The 21,616-nt window shown below is 39.2% G+C and overlaps 1 protein-coding gene across 1 annotated transcript in view; it reads left to right on the top strand.

Annotated features, from left to right (window-relative positions):
- FRK (fyn related Src family tyrosine kinase) overlaps nt 1-21,616 on the top strand; it is a 99,630-nt gene that overhangs the window by 36,124 nt on the left and 41,890 nt on the right. Inside the window, exon 2 of the mRNA XM_001504096.6 lies at nt 14,774-14,895. Coding sequence (XP_001504146.2) covers nt 14,774-14,895 — 122 coding nt within the window. The remainder of the gene's footprint in view (nt 1-14,773; nt 14,896-21,616) is intronic.

Below are 21,616 nucleotides of genomic sequence, written 5' to 3'. Positions count from 1 at the left end.
TGGTGAGGAAGATTCTCCCTGAGCTAACATCTGTGCCAAGCTTCCTCTATTTTGTGTGTGGGATGCCACCACAGCATGGGTTGATAATCAGTGTGTAGATCTGTACTCAGGATCCAAATGTGTGAACGCTGGGCCAACGAAGCGGAGGGTGTGAACTTAACCACTACACCACTGGGCTGGCCCCAAAAGATTTTTTTTTAAATGACATGATCATTGCTGTAAATTTAATTTCAATTAATTATAAACAATGGGCATGAATACTGTGGGAAGCGTAGACAAAATCCTTGTTCTTTACTTGTCTAAGTTCTATTTGTTCTTTAGCAGTAGTCTTGGTTACATGAGGATCAAAATTCTGAAAAAGTAACACAAAATAAGATTAAAATAAATATTTAAATAAGTATTTAAAATTATATATTATTAATACATATTATTTAAAACATTATTAATTTTTTAAATTATAGATGACATTACAAATAATGAATTCTGAAGCTTAAAGAAGCTTTTCTAAACTAGAAACAAAAAATATTTGATCAAATGTTTCACAAAACCAAATTATCATTTATTCTTTCTATAGAAAATTGTATTACAAAATCATTGTCACATGAAGAATCAAAGAAAATGAAGTCAAAAATGGGAAAATTTTATAGAGAAGGCAGTTCATTAATATTTTACTATATTTGTAAGCATCTTTAAATAATTTGTAGTGATATCTTCTTTTCTAAATAAATATTCCCCTTCTTACCAAAGTTTCTCCACACGGTTTTGGTTTGGTTTTGTCTGTGGGAGTATTCCCGAGGCCCAGAATCTAGTTTGGAATGAGGGTAGGTTAGAGAATCAAATTGCTTTGCATACAAAAGCAGGAGATATTTTGTTATAAAAGCCGGGTCTGGAGGAGAGAGGAAGAGGAGAGGGGCCTTAGCAGTCTGGCAGGGGGCCCTGAAGGAAGAGAAAGTTTTGGGAAATTCCCTCTTCAGGGGAAAGGATGTTAAATTTCTATGAAGAGAGATTTCTCATATGTGTTTGAACTTGTTTTCTACTCTAGATTGTACATAAGTCTTTGCTCTTCCTAAATTTTGCCTAAAATTTGGACTGAATTTAAGATGTTTTGGATGAGTTGAAAATAAGACTGTGGCGTCCAGGGCAGGGCAGAGCAAACCAGAGAGAACAAAATTTTGGGGTGGGTGACAGCAGATGTCAGAGAAAGTTCTTCCCTCACAAAACAGGGCTGTGCTTGTCGAAATGCAGCATTGGGTTCCCTGCCTCAAAATTCTCTGCTGCCCTTGGGAACTTGCAGCATCCAGAGCTCCCCCTCAGACCCACCCGGTGGCATTTGTCGTGTACACACTCTCCCTGGGCGTGCTTAGGCAAAGTGGCGGTGGAGAACTGAGGCCCTGGGGGAAGTTGAGTAGCACGGGTTTGCGTGTGGTGGGGTGCATGGGGAGGGACACCTTTCCTTCTCTCAGACAGCCTTTCTCCGTGACAGTCCTGAGGAGTGAGGTATAATATACTTGTGCCACTGCCTTTTTCTCTAATTCTAACCAAAAACAAATGGAAAACTAATTTTCAGGTTTCAGAAAAATCCACCACTGCTGGCAGAACCTTCCTTTTGTTTCCTGACAAATAGCTTGTTGACACTGAAACAAAAGGTGTATTTTCTGGCACTGTTTCTGGCTTTCCTTTTGACAAGAACAAGCTGCTTTGTGGACATGTTCAGCTTCTACCATTTCAAAGTCCAGTGGGTGGCATTTACATGGATTATAAATAACCTTCAGTTATTAATGCTGGCATTTTTTTAGGTAATTATTAATGACAGCAATGTTTAGTGTGTAGCTGGGTGCACAGGGCCAAATTGTTAAAAAAAAGAAATGAGAAGAAAAAAAGAGAATATGTGCCCATTCGGACCTTCCGTGGACTGTCTGTCTCACACCTTGTCTGCTTGGGAACACCTGTTTCATTTTGACCCCCAAAAAGACAGTGAAACTAGTGCCTATCTGTGATGGTAGCTGTGGCCACACACACACACACATCCATATGTCCACATCCATGTATTTGTGTGTCTCTGTGCCATGTATGGAGTAGTTTTAGACAATAGAGATTTTGTTTTTCATTGTATGTTTGCCAAAAGTGAAAGACGATTTCATTTAAACATATTGATTTTTATATGAATTTAAGAGACATCTATGAAGAAATCCTACTTTATTCCATTATAATTGGAAATGTTATTTCTATTCTGTGTAATTATTTTCCATAAAACAATATTCTTCCCGTTAAATAGATTGCTCACTTTTCTTTGGCTAAAGAGCCCTATCCCCCGAGGAGATCCTTGTAGCTTCCAATGTTTTGCATTTCCATAAACATCTGCAATAGAAACCAGTGAAGTTGATGGACATTGTTTATTTCTTAATTAGAAAAAAATCCTAGTAGATCTTTGCCAAGCCACAGTTGAGAAATCTGGATATTGGCTTCCATCCTAGAGTGGATTATGGTCCTCACTCATCTACTCCTCTCAAAGAATCTATCCAGGTTTTATCCACAGCTCTATTTATTCTCCTGATTACTTTGATTTTAGGAACACACAGGAAAACTCTGGAATTTCACCTGCTGCATACTGCTACCCACTGAGTGATTTTAAAAATGCATTGTCCCTCTTCCTTACTTTGTTTCTTTTTTTTCCTCCTTTGCACTTATCATCCTCAAACACACTGTATTACTGTTTATTCTGTTTATGGTCTGCCTTTCCCCATTAGTATGTGAGCTCCATAAAGGCAGGACTTTTTTTTTTTAAAGATTTTTATTATTTCCTTTTTCTCCCCAAAGCCCCCCGGTACATAGTTGTATATTCTTCGTTGTGGGTTCTTCTAGTTATGGCATGTGGGACGCTGCCTCAGCGTGGTCTGATGAGCAGTGCCATGTCCGCGCCCAGGATTCGAACCAACGAAACACTGGGCTGCCTGCAGCGGAGCGCGCGAACTTAACCACTCGGCCACGGGGCCAGCCCCAAGGCAGGACTTTTTGTGTGTTGCATTCGCTGCTGTATTCTACAACTGTGCCTGTACCTGTGCGTATTAGGTGTTGTTGAAAGAAAAATGAATGAGTGAAGGACTCTTATGGTGGTTAGCTGTGGTTATGCTTTGTCACCAGCTCTGTGTGATCCTGGAAGAACCACTTACCTTATTGAAGGAGATGGCTAGTTTCTGTTCAGGAATCATTAAGAATTTAATGAAACAACGGATTCCCTTCCCAGAAAAATGCGTGTACTCATTAAACACATTTACAATGTTTCAGAGGTTTACTATGGACCCTCATAAAAATTTCTTTCCAGCTTTAAAATTCTGATAAACTCTTCTGTGTTGTTGCCATAGGAAAATTCTTCCTTGTTCTCCACAGCTTCACCTCTTGAATTTGTTCATTAAATAATTTTTAAAGAACAAGGCAAAATTTTCTGTCATTTTTGCTGGTGTGCCTAGAACTTAAAATTCTCTTCTGTGTTAAATCTTAAACGGAATATCCAACATCTTCCCAATGGGCTTTTGAAATTTTGCTGAAAATCTATTTCTTCCATAGTGTTAGCAGTTTCCACATGGAATTACCTGTAAACATCAAAGAACTAGTTTTCTTGCTTCTTGCTTTAATGGACCCTCTTGCCCCCACCATTGCCCACCAAAACAATCTGCTCACAGACGCCTTGTTAGTTCTTCACCTGTGCACGTGCCCTTGTCCTTCATTTTTGGGAGTTTCTCATCTCTTTCAATCCTTATTCATTGTGTATTTTCTTTAAGTAGTCGTCCATCGCTGACACACTGTTTGTTGTTTATATCTCTGACTGCACACCCTTGGCAATTGAATGTTCTTTTTGTCTTTGTTTTATCCCTTTCTTTTTGGTTTATTACTCCATTAAAATGGTCTTTCATTCCTCTCTTGATACTCTAAGATTCTCAAAGGAAAATAAATATACCCTTCTTTTGCTCTTTTGCTTTTCCATCTTTTCTCCATGTAATTAGTATGAAATAAGTGTTATGGACATATTTCTGCATATAAAGCACGTAGAAAGCTATAACAATATTACCCTGTAGGGTAATGAGAAGTTAAGATACCTTTAAGATGATCATTATCTTTTATTTGGGATAAAGGATTTAATGAAGGTAAGTGATGGCATAGGGCATCATTTAGTGTTAAAGTGATAGTACCGTGGCTGAAACTTACACATAAGCCCCTGGTTTTGCTGGTGTCTATTCTGATGGTGGGCGCATGTGCTGTATCAGCCATAAAATATTTTGAATATGACCTCTGGTATAGGCAAAAAGAAGACAGATGCTCCCCTTTTTTCTTTTGGTAAGAAAAACCTGGATCCAGGAAATGCAGAGTGGGCTGTCACATCTAAAGTATGACATTATTAACCCATGTGGATCAGGGTGCACACACAGACCACCAGCCGACTAGACTCAATGTTTGAACTTACTTATTGCATGAAAGTAATTCCCAAAGAACAAGTTGTTTTGTAGATTTTTAAAGAATACTCAGTGCTTTAAAGTGGGGTGAGATAATACCATTAATGACACTGGAAATTAAAATTCTTTAAAATTAAGTAAATTAAAAAATTCCTTTTATTTTTCCTTCTTGGGGTGAGAAAGGAAATGATTCATAAAAGGAGATAACTATTTTCTTTTGGTAGGAAACTAGGTGGGACTGTCACCTCTGAAATTAGTGCACCATATAACTAGTAAAAAGAAATACTATGACTCAAACACTTAGTCATATAAAGAATCAGAATGAACATTTGTGGTGTTTTGCACAATAAGGCTTTTCCCCAGGAGTTATAAGATTGATTGCGTTTATTTTCTTTAGATGTAACAAAGATAGAAACTATTTAATGATTAATGCTTTCAACTCTCGCCCACACTCCTCTAGCTTCTAGGACAAACATTATCACAAATGTGCAAAAGCAAAGTAGATAGGTTAAAATTTACAGTTTTTTTTCAGGCTTAATGATTGGAAATGCCATTATATACGTACACACTTTGTTTTTTATTTTAAAAGAGAGATCAATATTCACTCCCATTTCCTTTTACACACATAGGGGATGGTTGTAAAGCAAAAACACTGCCCTGAGATCGAATGCCTATCCGAACGCTGTAGTATTCTTCATAAACATTTTGTGAGGCATTGCCTCCTTTTGATTACTAGACTCAGGGAAGTGGGTTCAGGTAGTAATCAGATTCTTTCACAGGCAGCACCACACCTTCCCCAGGGGAAAAGTACCAATTAATTCACCTTACTTCCTCTCTAAGGAAATTCCTTCAAAATTCCCCTTCTCTGATGACTATAGAGGTGAACAAGGGCAACAAAAAGGCCTTATGAAATGACCCAAGCAAGGAGCTTCCTGGTTTCTATGTGACTTCGTGTCGTACCTCAGATACTAGATGTGCAACTGTCGCTTTATCACACATTCTTGACATGTGTGCAGCCATGATATGCTTGTGTTCTGGAGGACAGAAAAGACAGCTTCATTTGTGATCTTTGTGTTCAGAGGTAAGTGTTATTTTTGGGAGAAGAGAGTGATCAGATTGGAATCTGTGGTCTGAGACCAATTCACATTTGAACCTTTGCTGCAACTGGCCTGGAGCAGATAAAGCTTCTCCCTTAAGCGCTTTGCCCTCTGAGCTATGTGGCAAGCACAAATAAAAGATTATATGAGAACGCAGGCCTTATCTAGAGTTCAACATCCAGTATAAACCAAAAGACTATGTAAAACGCCCACATTGAGGTATAATGTATTGTTTCATCAACAAGTGTTTATTTAACTGCTCCCAAAGGCATATGTCTTATTAACAGACTCAGTCTTTGAGGTTGCAGCCTTGAGCGAACACAGGGAATAATCTAAAAATAAGAAATTAAAAAAACACAGCACTAGCTTTTGTATGCTACATGCCAAACCAGAAAGGTAGTCACTGAGTTCTGTAGGAATTCTGGGTAGACAAGTTTAAGTAGTGCCACTAACTTAGTAGTGGTAAGAGTGAGTTTAGCCAGAGCAGAGAGTTGATGTGGGGAAGATTACGTTGAAGAAATGGCTAGTGTCCAAATGGAGGAGGGCCTGAAATTCCAGGTTAACAAGGGTTTTATTCCATAAGCAAAGGGAACCCTTAAAACTTACTTATTATTTATGTATTGTAGGGGAGGAAGACATTTCCTCTTCCCAAATGGGGGCTCATCTGGCCGGAGAACGAATTAAATTCACATGAGACAGAATAGCAAGAGAAAATTAAACAAAGCTTTATGAGGAACCATGGCCCGGGGCCTTTCTTCCCGAAGGAAGAAAGGGCACCGAAGAAGTGGGGTGCACATAGTGGTTATATACCCCCAAACAGGGTGTTTCACATGTGATTGAAATGTCCCTCCCATAGTAGTCACAAGTTTGCCCTGTCGGCACAGTGCTTGATGGACACAGCAGGTAGTGGGTCTGCTATCTCGATGGGCGTAGCAGGAGGCAAGTCGCTTGTCTGGAGCTGGGGGGTCACAGGTGAGGCAGCAGCAATCAGTTCCTAGCCTAAGCAAAGATGCTTAATCCTTAAAGAAATGCCAACGTTGGGAGGGGGAGGGAAGTCAGCTACAGGAGTTTACCAGAAACAGGCGCAATAAAATGCAGATTTAAGTCTTTGCCTTTGGTATTGATTAAGAGTTTCTAGAGAGAAGGTCATCTACTTTCTTCTTCCTGGTACAGAGAGGGAGGCACCTTTTACAGATAGAGATTTACCTTACAAATGTAAATATGTCCTAACAAAGGGCAAGTTGCATTCCTCAGAGCCTCCTTCTCTGTCCCAGTTTATCAAAAGCAATCAGCCTCAAATAATCCTGATGCCAAAGAGACATATCTTGGGGTGGCCATTTCAGGTCCCCACAGTATGTATTGGAGAGATGTACCAGGTCGTACTTTCAGATGATCAATCCAGAGGTAGTGGTGTGAGCAAGGGAGAGACTGAGATATTCTTTGTTAAACTTGAGCAACGGTGTCTGACTCCTTGTTCGTGGTATAAACAGAAGCTATTAATACTCAGGAGAACAGATGGTAAAATATTGCCGTCATCCAAGTGCTGATGATGAATTGGATGAAGATTGTAGTGGAGGAAATGGAAAGGAAGGAATGAATAGCAAAATACATATGGACGTTATTATTATTCTTTTCTTTGTTCTTATCATGCTGTGTGAGTGGGAAAAGAGTGGCAGCGATCATTGACTGCTGGCTGAGGGGGATGCTGAGCCCAAGGAGATTGTGGAAGGGGAGGGATGGGATTACCTGAATGGGAAGGAACTTCACAGAGGCTTTCCCGGCAGTGTTGCTGACACAGGTGAGTCATATCGAATCACCATAGCTCAAGGTCCAGAATTCCAAGCCTCAATCAGGTACGATAAATGGCTAAATGTGATGCTGAGTGTCCCCTACAGACTGAGGGGGTTTTGCAAATGTTAGTGCCCTTGATGCCTCCCAAGCCACACTGGTGAGGTTGATAGGTGGTTTTTCCCATTATATCCTGTGTAACTGTGATGACAGCAATAAACACATCCCTAACCCTGAGTTCCCCCCGTGGGAGTCATCCCAGGTACTTTCCCTGTGGGTAGTTATGGAAGTTGATCTACCCACTTTCCTTTCTGCAGTTTCTGGGAGAATCCAAGTGTTTTTCTGAGACTGATTTTAGGAGCTTATCTTGTCAGAGTCTGTTTACTGGGGTTTAAGGCCAAATGTCTTGGTTTTAAAGGAGACACTGGGAAAAGAAATTATATGTTAAATTTTGTAAACCTTAACCCCTCAGATACTGGGGATGGATTTTCTCTTTGAAAAAATGTATGAGGGAATTACCTACATCGGACTGGAATTATGAATGTCTTAGGCACTTGCGGTGTGCATGTCACTGAGGTAGCAGAGTGGACAGAGTCAAACTCTATTAGATAAAATGAGGAAACAGTAACAGAGATACCACATCTATTTACAAGTTGATTTCTCTAAATTTTGATCGATATATGTGATGCGGGGTCGGTGAGCCGAGGAGTAGAAAGAAAGATTTCTTAGACTCTCAAGATCTGGCAGTAGTGCTCTTTTATTTAGAGAATAGTGTGGAATAGCATGGGGACAGGACCCATGGGCAGTCAGAGCTTCTGCTGCCGCCGCTTCTGCTGCCCCGCTGGCATGGGGACAGAGCCCATGGGCAGGCCGAGCCGCTGCTGCTGCCCCCGCTGGCATGGGGTCAGGACCCATGGGCAGGCAGAGCTGGTGTGTGGGGACAGGACCCACGGGCAGTCAGAGCTCCTGCTGCTGCCCCGAGTTGAGGGTTAGGGCTAAATTTAAGGCATAGGTATGTGACTCATCTCTTTATGAAGACAAAGGAAAGAACATGAAAAAAAGTTAAAATGGTATCAGTGCAGGTGCGGTCTGGTCATTGGGTGATCCCATGACTTTTAGACAAGAATCAAATCGGATTAAGTAAAGGTCAGAAGCCATCACCCTACATCAGTTACATGAGATTGCCAGACAGCAACCAACTTAAGTTCTTGCCTTCCCCATTAAGAGTTTCTAGGGATAAGGTCATCTCTCTTCTTCTTCCTGGTACAGAGAGGGAGGCACCTTTTACAGATAGAGATTTACCTTACAAACGTAAGTGTCCCAACAAGGGCAAGTTCCATTCCCCAGGGCCTCCTTCCCTGTCCCAGTTTATCAAAAGCTATCAGCCCAAAACAATCCCGATGCCAAAGAGTCATATCTTGGGGTGGCCAATTTCAGGTCCCTACAATCTCATCCCCCCCTTCCTTCACAAACGCAAATGTCTCAAAAGGGCAAGCAAAATTCCAGTCCTCGGAGCCTGCTTCTCATCTGTAGTTTTAAAAGTAACCAGCCTAAAAGTTCTCATCATATGCATTATTTAAATGTTCCTATTCAGTAACATTGCATAAATTCTGTCATTTTTTAAAAGACTCATTTTGTCTTTTTTGTAAAAGAAAGAACTTCCAGTTAATCACAGTATAGCTTTCGTTAGCCTTTTTTAAGTTAGTAAAATGGCCTACTGCCACCTGGTGGCAGCATGTCCTAGTCAAGAATGGGCATACAGGACAGAAAAGTCGCTCAGGAGGAAACTTTGAATATAAACACAGAGAAATGAGATCATATTCACATATTCACTCATGTTCCGTCATTGACTTCAAGTCCAACATGTTTAAAAGCAAATATGTAATTTATTCCTTAAATTAGTTCTCTTAAATAGGTGCTATTTATTGAGCATGAATGTGGCCAGGTATCAAACACTTCCCATGTTTTATTTTTCTTGATCTCAGAACAAGTCTACAGGGCAATTATTATTATCCCGGTAAACAAATGAGGAAATCCAGGCACAGGGAGAATAAATCACTTTCCCAATGAGATGCTGAATAACCGTGGTTATTCTCTGCCTTCTAATGTGTTGCCGGGTATGTTGTCCTTCAGTCGTCCAGATTTGAAACCCCGATGGCGTGTTTGATCTTCCGTCTGTTTCCTCGCTCATTCATAATCACGTGTCTCACATTTCTTAAAGATTTTTCTTGTATCTCTCAATTCTAACTGCCAAAGTTTCTAGTCCAGATCTTTACAACATGTAGGTTTTTGTAACATATTCCTGATTGACTTCTTTCTATTTTTTTATGTTTAAACTGTAAAATGATAGAAAACTACATCTTATTGTAAACATCTGAATTATAGAGAAGAATGCAGAGTGAAAAGTGAAAATCCTTTGTCATCATGTTTGTCATCTCTCACTAATCTCCGGAGAAGTAAGAACATACAATTTTTGTTTTTTAAAAATATAAATGAAACTATAATATTCCTGAAATTTACCCTTTTTGATCCAACATTGTCTTGCAGATCTTTCTAAGTCAGTTCCACAGAATTTACACACAGTAGACACTCAAATGTTTGCAAAATAAGTCTTCGACTTCAATCACATACTCCTTTCATCCAAAACAGACACTATACTTTTTGCTCCATTTTCATCTAATTGAAGCATTTCCTTCTCGCAGACTGCAGGTTTTTATGGGTCTTCTCTCTTTTTTGGTTATTCTTAATCTAGATCCTTTTCACGGCAAGTATGGAATAGCAATAAAGATTTTTTTCCATTAAATATCAATAAAATGTGTATGTGTGTGTGTGTCTGTGTGTGGTATCATTTTGTTGGATAATTTTTCACATATTAAGTGCCAAACTCTAACTTATTCTCAGCTGTCTTATATAAATTTCTCATTTCTTTACTATTTTTCTACCTCAGTAGTTCTCAAATTTTAGCATACACCAGACTCACCCTGGAGCTTATTAAAACCCAGGTTGCTGGGCCCAGCCCCCAGGTTTTCTGATTCAGTGTTTACGGAGTGAAGCCTGCAAATTTCCATTTTTAACAAATTTCCATGTGCTGCTGATGCTTCTGGCCTAGGGACCACACTTTGAGGATCACTGGTGTTTGTGACTCTCCCCTGATGCTTCATCCCTCCTAGGAATTCCTGCTCCCTTCACAGCACTCACTGTGTGCTGCACACCAGAATCACAGCTCATAGAGAGCATTGAAAGTGGCTGTGGTGGACAACCAGGCCTGGGGTGTGCCTGTCCTTCCAGAATGCGGCCAGCAGGGGTTGCTCGAAAAGGCAGAACTGAAGAGAATGACAGTTCTACCAGAGGCTCAGCCACACATTAGGGAACAATTTTCACATGTACCGAGGGTGGAAAGAACTATCATTTGCCGTTAGTCTCTACAGCAGCACATGCGCTAGCGATGGCCGTCTATAGCAGTTGCGTCATCTTTGAGTATGAAAGAGGGCATTATAATGCCACTGCATCCAGAAAACATTTTTTATTTATATTCTTCACTCCCTAGTGGGAGCTCAGCCAAGCAAAATTCCAGGTATTAAGTGAGCTGATGCATCCAGTCAAATATTTACATCCATTTCATCATTAGTGTGGATTCATTACTCACGTGATTTGCCTTGTAAAGTGATTGTACCAATCCTTTGTACAAGTATCCAGAATTGGTAAGACAGAAAAGGATTAAAAAAATTGTCACAGTGCTTCTCTCTACAAATGTAGCAAAATTACTATTCATTTATTAGACATATAGTAATTTCGATTTATAAAAACTGCTTGCTTATATATATATTGGGCAGAGAAAATACATCATTTATAGGCTTGATTATCCAAAATACAAATATAGTGTATATACATAAAACTTATATAATGGAGTATTTGTTCTTGAGAATAATGATATGGGAGATGTAATCATATTACTAAGAATTTAGTCTTCTAGGTAAATTGTAAGTCTTGTAATGGTTTACATATTTACATTTTGATCAAACGTTTTAGTGGTGATGCATACTCAATGTACTCAGAATCAGGAAAATGCGTGAGGTTGATCAGGATATTTGGTCCATGTTGCTTCTTTACTTGAAATATTTGTGTGAAGAAATTTTGCCACTTCTAGAAATGAAGTCTAAAAAAAAAATTCCCGAGTATTTTAACTGTTAGCTTTCACTAAGCATGCATGTATCTAAAAAATATATAGTATTTTTTTTTGAGGAAGATCAGCCCTGGGCTAATATCTGATGCCAATCCTCCTCTTTTTGCTGAGGAAGACCGGCCCTGAGCTAACATCCGTGCCCATGTTCCTCTACTTTATATGTGGGACACCTACCACAGTATGGCTTGCCAAGCAGTCCATATCTGCACCTGGGATCCGAACCAGTGAACCCTGGGCCGCCAAAGTGGAACGTGCGTGCTTAACCACTGCGCCACCAGGCCAGCCCCTAAAAAATGTATAGTATTTTTTATGTATTTGCTTAAACGTCATATAAATGGCTTTACAATGGTATGTATCATTCTTCAACTTCCTTGTCTGTCAACAATTTATTTGTTTTAACTCCTGTATAGTATTCCATTTTATATTCATAGCTAAATTGGTTTATCTATTCCCCTGTGATGGGCATTTAGGTTGTTTCCAATTTTCCAATGCTAGAATTCTTCAGTGAGTGTTCTTGTGGTATGTTTCCTTGAGCACATATAGTGTATAATCTAGAAGTGAAATTGAGTCATACACAAATATTCAGCTTTACCAGATATTGCCAAATTTCTCTCTGAATTAGTTGTACCAAGTTATATTGCCATTAGTAATATATAAAGGTTCTTTTTTCACATTTGGCCCAATATCTGAAAGTGAGAGTTTAAAATTTTGTCCTGCCTGAAAAGTGTGAAATTGTATTTGATTGTTTTTATATTTAATATTCCTAATTACTGGCACAGATAGAGGCTGTGCTTCTTTCCTTATTTTTTTTAGTTATTGAGTTTTCCTTTTCTGTAAACTGTCCAATTAAATACTATGCCAAGTTTCCTAGTGTGTTGTGTTCTTTTTTTAATTGATTATAGGTTTCTATATAATCTGAATACTAATTCTATTGTGAGTTACATACTTTGGAAATATTTTTTCCAGGTCTGTGGCTTGTATTTTAATTTTATTTTATGGCAATCTTGCTATTTCAGAAGCTTTTAATTGTGGTTATCAATCTTTTCGTTTATGGTTTGCATGTCTTTTCTTTTTTTTTTTTTTGTCTTCTCGAAGAAATCTTCCTTTGTCCAATATCAGAAAGTTTTAAAGTTTGTGTTTTACATTGGGTCTCTAATCTATGTAGAGTTATTGTGTATGCTGTAGGTAGCATCAATTAATTTTTTTCATATGTATTATAATGGGGTACCAGCATCATTTATTGAATAATCCATCCTTTCATCGCTAATTTGCATGTTTGGGTCTGTCTGAGTTTTTCATTATGTTCCATTATTCTACTGACTTATTTCTACAGTAGTAGAAAACATGCATTTCTATTTTTCTGTGAATTCATTACATGGCCACTTTGGAATGTCTCCATGTCTTCCACAATTTCAGCTGGACAAACAATAATCTATGGACATCAGTTTGGCCCCTGATATTGAATCAACTTGGTAGTCATTAGTGTAGTCTACCAAATGTTTCCAGTTATCTACCTTCTGGGCAATAGTGGGATTGCATTTTCTTCTCTCTTTGCATTTAGGCACAAACATATGACTTATTTGCCAATGGGTTCATTCTTGAGTAGAAGTTTTGAATAGAAGCTCCAGAAATCATCCTGTGATTTGCCACATTTTCCAATCCTGCTTTGGCAATCATGTAAGCATGGAGATGGGAAGTCCCTGGTAGACACAGAGATAGACATAGAGCAGACTCCCAGATGACCTTCAAAGGACATGCAGCTGAGTGAAAAACAAATCTATGTTGTCTTAAACCACTGAGATATTTGGAGTTGTTCATTACTCCAACATAACCTAGCATATCCCAAGTAACATAGTTAATATCATGTAATTTACAGTTTGATGATTGGGAAAATGGTAAACAAACACCTTGCATTTGTTAGAAGGTAATATTTACATTTTAATGTCTTTCTTTCTTTTCAATTCCTTCCCCCTCTTCCTTCCAATTGTGTCACCTTTAGTGAGATTCGTATTCCCTAATACCCATGACCTGTCAAACCAATTGAAGCCTTTTTTTTTTTTTTTTTTTTTGCTGAGGAAGATTAGCCCTGAGCTAACACCTGTGCCAGTCTTCCTCCACTTTATATGTGGGTTGCCACCACAGCATGGCTGATGAATGGTGAACCTGTGGACCCCAGCTGTTGATGCAGAGCACCCTGAACTTAACCACTAAGCCACCAGGCTAGCCCCTGGAGACAATTTTTGATGGCCTGTATTTCCTCTCCCAGCCTGCATTTGCTCCCTCAGCCTGTATTTCTTCCCTCAAGCCGACATTTCCTCTCTTTGAGTATCTACGTTTTAAGAGATAATACCTGAAAAGATAAATGTTTTACCTAACATCTTTAATGATAAAGATCAACTTTATGACCCTGTCATGAGGGGTCCTTAGTGAAGAGCAGGCTTTCTCAGCTTCCTCTTCTTATCACATTGTTGTCTACCAACTTGATACCCATTTCAGACTGGTTCTGATACTAAAATCCATAATTCTTGTTTGGGTTAATTACATTCACGAACTTGCATGTTTGGTATCTGACTCTTATATTTCTGGACTGTTAAGGATAAGGAGGTAAAGGTAAGAAGTGGAGGTGGCACTAAGAAGATGCTTCCCAGGAAGAAGTATCTTTTTCACATAATCTCTCCACTGATGAAAATGTTCTTTATATTGATAAGTTCTTCCTAAACATGAAAGATCATCTCATATTATGGTGGGGTTGGCCAGTGATGGAGGTGGGGAAAGAAGGGAATTAGTATTGAGAGAACTATATTTTTACTTTAATGTGAAATATATGAATGCTTTGATTGGAACATTTGCCTCCTAACACCTAGGAGGTGTGGGTGAGGCAGTGGGCAGTTGGATGGTGATGATGAGCAATTTTAGAGCATGGAACATGGCAGGCTTATGTGGCAGGCCCACCACGGAGGCTTTGGATTTGACAGAAGGAGGACAAAGGACCTCTCAGACAGAATGCAGGGCTCAGAAAGGATGTGGCAGCAGGCATCAGCCAAATTCCTATTTTTTCATTTTTAAAGACTCCTGGTAAGGGTTACAGACATCCAGAAAAATCATCTCGATTATCAAAAGTACCATTTATAGCAGTAACAGTTTCCCTAAAGAATATCAAACATTTCTGATGTTAGAACACGTTCTCGCCAAATTTCCTGCTCCTTAAGAAATGAGTGTTGATTGGTTAATTAGAGTTTACATCTCTCTCTTTTTAGGTGGTTCTTTGGAGCAATCAAGAGAGCAGATGCAGAAAAACAGCTATTATATTCAGAAAATCAGACGGGTGCTTTTCTAATCAGAGAAAGCGAAAGCCAGAAAGGAGAATTCTCCCTCTCAGGTATGGGCATTATTTTGTATGATCTAAGTGTGGGTTTGAGAGTCTATAGTCATGAACCTGCTGTGTGAACATGGACATGTTAATTTAAATTTGTCTTATTTCTTATCTTCAAAATAGTACCCAAATTAAATCTAATGAACTACCCAAGAGTAATACAGAAATTAGCAAAACATTTCTATCTATAGCTAGAAGTCTTTATAAACAAATACATGCACTCTAGATATGAAATGAAAAACACATGGATTGGCTGCGATTTCTCACTTTTGCATTACCTAGGAGCCTGGCTTCTAGGGAAACGATAAGCAAGAAGCAAAAACTACATTGTGGTCAAAATTGATCTTGCCACAATACAATATCTTTTTTTGCATTTTGTTTGTTTTTGCCTGATAAGTGAATTGAACTGCTGCATGCAAATGCATTTAATTAATGCCATGACACGTAAAATTTGGTTGAATGTAGCTTTCCAGCTAAGAGGCAGGTAGGTGTTTACACTGTCCTAGGAAAGAAGCTGCACAGGGGACCTGAGATTATCTTTGAATTACAGGTACTTATATGCATGTCTCTGCTTTCGGGAATCGATGTTTCTCGGGGTGTGTTGCAGTGCTGCAGAATGTCCTTTAGAAAGTCTCTGCTCCAGTCCATCTCTCATGTCAGACCTGCTCTCTCCTTGCCCTGTTCTGCTTTCTGTGTCGTCCAGGCCCATCATGTGTGTTATGTCCTTAAACACACGTACTCTGTTTCTCCAACTAGATGTAAACACTTTGGAGGAAGAGGTTTTGCCTCCCTTTATCCCTGTTGTCCTGCAATAATGTCTGTTATACACGATGCCCCTGAGCCTCATTGTGTCTTCCTGGCTCACTTGCTAGCAGTCAGGACAGCCTCCAGAGTGTGATATTGAAGCAGACCCTGAGCCCACATGTACTGGGGACTCTGACCTGACCTGAACTACCCAGACAGTGTGTATCTGGTGCCCATTTTCCTTCCTCATACCTGGTGGTCCCAAATATCAGGGCAGATGGATTGGAGCTGGAGAGAATCAAGGGCAGTGGTGTTGAGGCAGGTTTTTCAGAGGGTTCTTCCTTCAGCCTATTCTGGCACCAAGTAAGTATGGTATTCTAGAATTGTTTGGCTTCAACGCCACCTCTACCTAGTTAGAAAAGGCTGTTCTGATTGCCATTCTTGAAATGTGCTTGAGTATTATGTGCCACTGACCTTTCTAATCTTGTTTATACTCAGGGTGATAACCAAAATATTTAATGATTTGATATAGGATGAGTGCTAGCCACTCAGAATTGATGCCCCAGCAGGCTGTGCCTTCACACCTGAATACACCTAGGTGACATAAGTGAATATTGTATTATGTACATTAGCTTTTTTCTGACTGTCAAAGTAATATGAATATTTTTATATAAACAGAAAAGCTCAAAGAAGAGTAATCTAGAATATTACCTTCTGAAGATGCATTTTTAATATTGAAGTACCTTTCCTGGCAAGCTTTTTTCTTTGCTTAACCTATAAGTACATTTATTTAAACAAACACACACACCCCCCCATAAACGAAAAACAAAACTGAGATCATCTTGTAAATAAAAAATAAATATAAATATATATGTATGTATTATATGGATCTAGGCTCCATTTTTATTTCTGTCTCTTACAACCTGTGAACATTTGCATGTCCTTTAATATTCTTCTATATCATTATTTTTAAAAGCCACATAACTTTCCATTGTATGGGTGTGTCATCATTTATTTAACCTGTTTCATATTCTATATATTTTCATTATCTTTAGTAATTTTGCTGATATACAATATAATGCAGTGGACATTCTTGTAGATAAATATTTGAAGATTTCCATAAGAATATTATATTCAGGAAGAAAAATGAATCTTTTGGAAATCTCTATGCTTAATGATAAGAAGAGATGTAAGAGAATTCCTTGATTAAATAAATCCATGTTTGTTTCACTTTGCCAATATTTACATATCAAATTTAGTAGTCATTATTTAGCCAAAAACTAGATTAAATGTTTTAGATTAGCGTTAAAAATATGGAAGGAGAATATTTCCATAAGGAAAACAAACTGAAAGTAGAATTACCTGAGTCACATCTTTCAATAACGTCCAGGCTACAGTGACTATTCTGAACCTTCTCTAAGAAGAATATTATGGAACAAAATAGCTTTTCAAGCTTGGAACAAAATTCTAAGGATATTGGCTGTTAAGTACTGAGAATACTCTACTGCTTGCTTGTGGATTTAGGAAGATTTGTAGGCCTTACTTGGAAAGCAGCATATCATTATAGATTCTTTTTCAATGAAGTCAAACAATTTAGAGTCTTTCGAACAAATTATCTGATTGCTGTGTATTCACTGGGGGACAAAGTAAACACAGACCGTTATGTTCAACTGAAAGGAAAATTTGCTTATTAGCCAGAAGGAGGGCTGGCTATACAGGAGGAAAATGGAAAGGAAGAGGTTTTCAATATATCTACATTAAAACAAACAAACAACCCAATTGCTGACCGTTGATTACCACTAAGGATCCTTAGATACACCACTCACAGATTTATTTCTTAGAGTAGTTGTCTCCTTAATCAGTCAGAATTGATGGTCTTCAATTGTGCTGAATGCTGTGCTGCCAGAGGAAGGCAAATAATATCCCTTTTCTGTCTCTGTCTTTCCCACGTGAGTTTTCCTTAGAAGTATTGTCTTTATTCCTTGGGTGGCAATGGCTTGCAGCTGTCAGAAGAGCTTCATGAGGGAGCATGATTTATTGATGCTGGGATGGGCTTCGAGAAGCAGCAGCCCAAGGTTTGGGTGGTGCTAATTGGCTTGTTGTGATCCTTGCACGGCTGTCGGCTCTTGTGAGGTCTGAGTAGATCTGGAAAGAGAGTTAGGGCTGTGACACCTCTCATAACGGCAAGACACTAATTAGCTGTGAATTACAGGAGCGCTTTTGGATATTACATATTATATGTGGGAGCCAGAGAATCTGTCTTCATTAGATGCATGACAGGTAGTTTTAGTGGCCCTACTGTTATTTGTCATTGGTAGTGAATTGTTTTTCTGATGGAAACTATAAAATTCTGACTGCATGTCAACTTGTTTGGCTATTTCTTGACTTCAATCAATTACTTTAAAGGAAATTATTATTGTTTTTGCCTTTGATGTTAGTTTGATGCTCGGTGTCCCATAAGCACTTTTATTATCGTTTAAACCACACTTTAAGGAAAATGCCCTTTGGGGACTAAAATTGAGCTGCCGGTGAGTTTTTCAGAAGAGATCCTGCACTGCACATGGTAATTTAACTGTAGGCAATTCCATATAAAAACCTCCAGAGCAGTAGAGAGAATTCCAGACTCATCTTCAGTGAAACCCTTTCAAGAGCAAATGATGACATATTGAAGATAGTTGAAAAATGCCTACATTGAGGACATGAGGCAAAAAAACTCAACAACAATATTCGGGATGATGTATCTAGAATTGATATCATTTATTTACATGTTTGTTTATTTCTTCAACATTCAAAGTGCCTACGTTGTGCCAGGCCTTTGCTAGGTGAAGACTAGAAAAGGCAACAAGGCACTGTTCCTGAGCTGGGTTTGCAGGAGAATTATAATGCAGCTGTCTTGTTGGGAGACAATAGAGGGCAGGGCCACGTCTCCGAGGGGGAGTCAGGAAGGTTCCACAGAGGAGGGAGCATTTGTGTTCTGTACCAGTTTGTGTTACAAGGTAGCAACGTGGGAACATGGGAGGGATTATTCTTGGTAAGACAAGTGCACAGAGTTGTGAGTTTCTAGTGTTTTGTGGAGTGGAGGGTGGGAAAGATGAAAGATAGCACAGGGGGTGTGTGTGTGGGGTGTGTGTATGTGTGTATGTCCATGGGGATCAGGGATGGAGGAAGGGAAGAATGGCAGAAAATGAGTCTGGAAAGGAAAGTCGGAGCTAGACTTTTCAGGGCCTTGCATATCATCCTGAGGAATTTGGACCTTATTCTACAAAGGAAAGTTTAAGCAGAAAGTGACCTGGTCTGAGCTTTGACAGCAGTATGGAGAACTGATGAGAGATTTATAGAGAATAGTCTGGGGAGGGGTGACAGGGACAGACACAGTGGCATCACTCACTGCTGTCTGAAATCACAGGTGCAAGGAGGCAAGTTGGTCGGCATTCTGCAGAGATGGGCTACGGGACCCATGCTCAACTGGCTGCGCTGAGGCTCTGCTCCAGCACAGGTTGTCCCCAGAAAGCCACAGTCCCCTGCGTTGCTCTTTCTTTTATGGGGAAGGTGTGGTAGTGATCTTGGGAGAAGGATAGCAATCTTTGCTTTGGTGCTAAGCAGTCTGAGTCTGGATATCAACTATTTGCAGAGTTGTTTGGAAAGCCCAGCACCTATGCACTTTGGGCACTGTGGGAAATTGTAGCTTCTCTTTTGTGGAAGAGGAAACCCATGGAACCTGAGGGAAGTTGAGTTCAGGGAAGCCCTTCTTGCTGGACTTAGGGGATGATGTTGGAGCAAGCTCAGTGGGCCCTTTGCCATGCAGTCCAGAAAGAGCTCCTGGGGTTCCTTACTAGACAGCCCTCTCATCTCCACAGATGATGGCCTGAATCGGGGCAGAGGCATGGCAAATAGAGTAGGGAATGGAGATAAGAAACACTTAGAAGATAGAACCAACAAGAATTTGTGGCTGATCAGAAATGGGGTAAAATAAGAGAGAATGCAGAATCTAGAATGACTCTCAGACCTCTGACTTGAGCGATGGCGGGGCAGTGGTGACTTTAGCCAAGATGAGGTATAGGAGGAGATGATTCACAGGGAGAGAGGGGAGAGGACCAAAGGAAGTAAGCTCAGACTTGTTTGAGGCAATTGTGGGCGGACATACAGGTAGTCATTACCTCTTTTTTGACTGGTTTGTGCTGATTTGGGGCAGAGTACTTACTATGACAAATTTCCATCACAGTGAAAATGTAGATCCCATGGAATGGGCACAACTTTTGTAATAATTCTTTGGGATTGCTATGAAGTTCCTTTTTGAGAATATAAGATATGACTCTATAGCCACATAATTTAATTTTAAAATATACTAGCATTTTTAGAACCAAATAAATGGTTTACACTTCAAAGTTAAGAGATTGCCATTGCTCAGTATTGCACAAGTGGTAGAAGTGTCTTTAAAGAAAGGATATCACTTTCTGTTAAAGGCCCTTAGCTGGGGCACTTACGTGTTCATTAAGGGCCGCTTTGATACTTGAAAGTGGCCAGAATTATCTGAAGCAACCTTCTGAATAATATGGATGATTAACCTGAGTGATACCTCAGACTTACAGCTTTGTAAATATTTCTGCATGCCTTGTAAATTAATTCTGAAGGCAATTCAGAAAGTAATGCAAATAACAGCAGCTTCATTAGGGAAGGTGTGCACCCTTTCATGTTGACCTTGTGAGTATCCGTCATGTTGAACTTACATATTCAAAGTTTCATTTATATTTACAAGTAGCTCTTTCACTGTAGGTAAAAATGTGCTCCTCAAACTAGATTATTAACTCCTTGAGCAGAAGAAACATAATTTTGTTGCTTTTGTTTCATGCTTCTTCTCTACCTCCATTGTTTCCAGTATAGTTTTGGAAAAACAATAGATGCTCAAGCACACGTCTCTTTACCCTGGAGTCTACCAGGAGGAAAGATAAACAAGCCCACTGTCTCTTAAACCTCTGAAGTCTGGACCATGTAAGATCACAAATAATCCTCCTATTTGCTGTGTTTCAGATTTATTTTAGAAAGACAACTTCTTACCTTGACAGGTTAGTTGTTTCCAGATAATAAGACTTTTGTAGAGGAGACAAAATTGGAAAAGGGTAACATTTGCAGTGTGGCCCTCTGTCTCTGCTTGGCGTGGGGTTCACACCCAAACTCACTTTCCACCGACCGCTGAGATACCATTATTGCTCCACACTTTTCAAGCTCTGCTGACTCATTCTAATCTGATGCTGGCCCAATGGCAAAAGGCTGTGTGTTTCATTATCAGTCCCCTGAGCGAACCATTCATTCTTCATTTAAAATTCATGTGGACATAGTGGCCACAGGAGTGTGTCAGTAATTCTATTACCATTAACCATGAATGTAAATACAATTGTACATCCCAAGTAAGGGCAAGTATTTAATGGCTGGAAAAAATTGCTCCTTGAATTTATTATGCAGTGAAACTTCTACGGATTCTGGGAGCATTTTGATATTGGTTAAAGATGTTTTGCTTTTTAAAAAGTGCACATGCTGCAGAAAGAAATTTTTATGTTAATAACTCCAGTATCTCATATAAAATGTATTAAATTTTAAACATGTTGGTACCATCTTAGAAAATGCCTTTTAATTAAAGTCATAATTTAGTTGTGTTCAGCTTAATTGCAAATATCATTGCCTATAATAGTAAGTGACTTTTTCATGAGTTATGGTATATGCCGCCTTTTCTTAGCATTACTACTGACAAATTATATTTCAAATGTTTTAAATACTCTATAAAGTTAAATTAACATTTTATTATGTAATACATATATCTGTGTTTGTGTCTGCATACACACGTACACACACAGATGCACAGGCAAAGAACCTTTTTTCTCTAGGGCACTGGCTCATGGAGAAATCTACCATCTTATCGAAAATCCGTGACTAGCATCTCTGGAACCCACAGTAACCTATAGGGAGTTTGCATTCTGTTTTTTTTCTT

The sequence above is a fragment of the Equus caballus genome, chromosome 10 (assembly GCF_041296265.1).
Source record: "Equus caballus isolate H_3958 breed thoroughbred chromosome 10, TB-T2T, whole genome shotgun sequence".
Taxonomy (NCBI): Eukaryota; Metazoa; Chordata; class Mammalia; order Perissodactyla; family Equidae; genus Equus; species Equus caballus.
The sequence above is the reverse complement of the archived record's forward strand: the minus strand, read 5'-3'. Positions and strand labels throughout refer to the sequence as shown.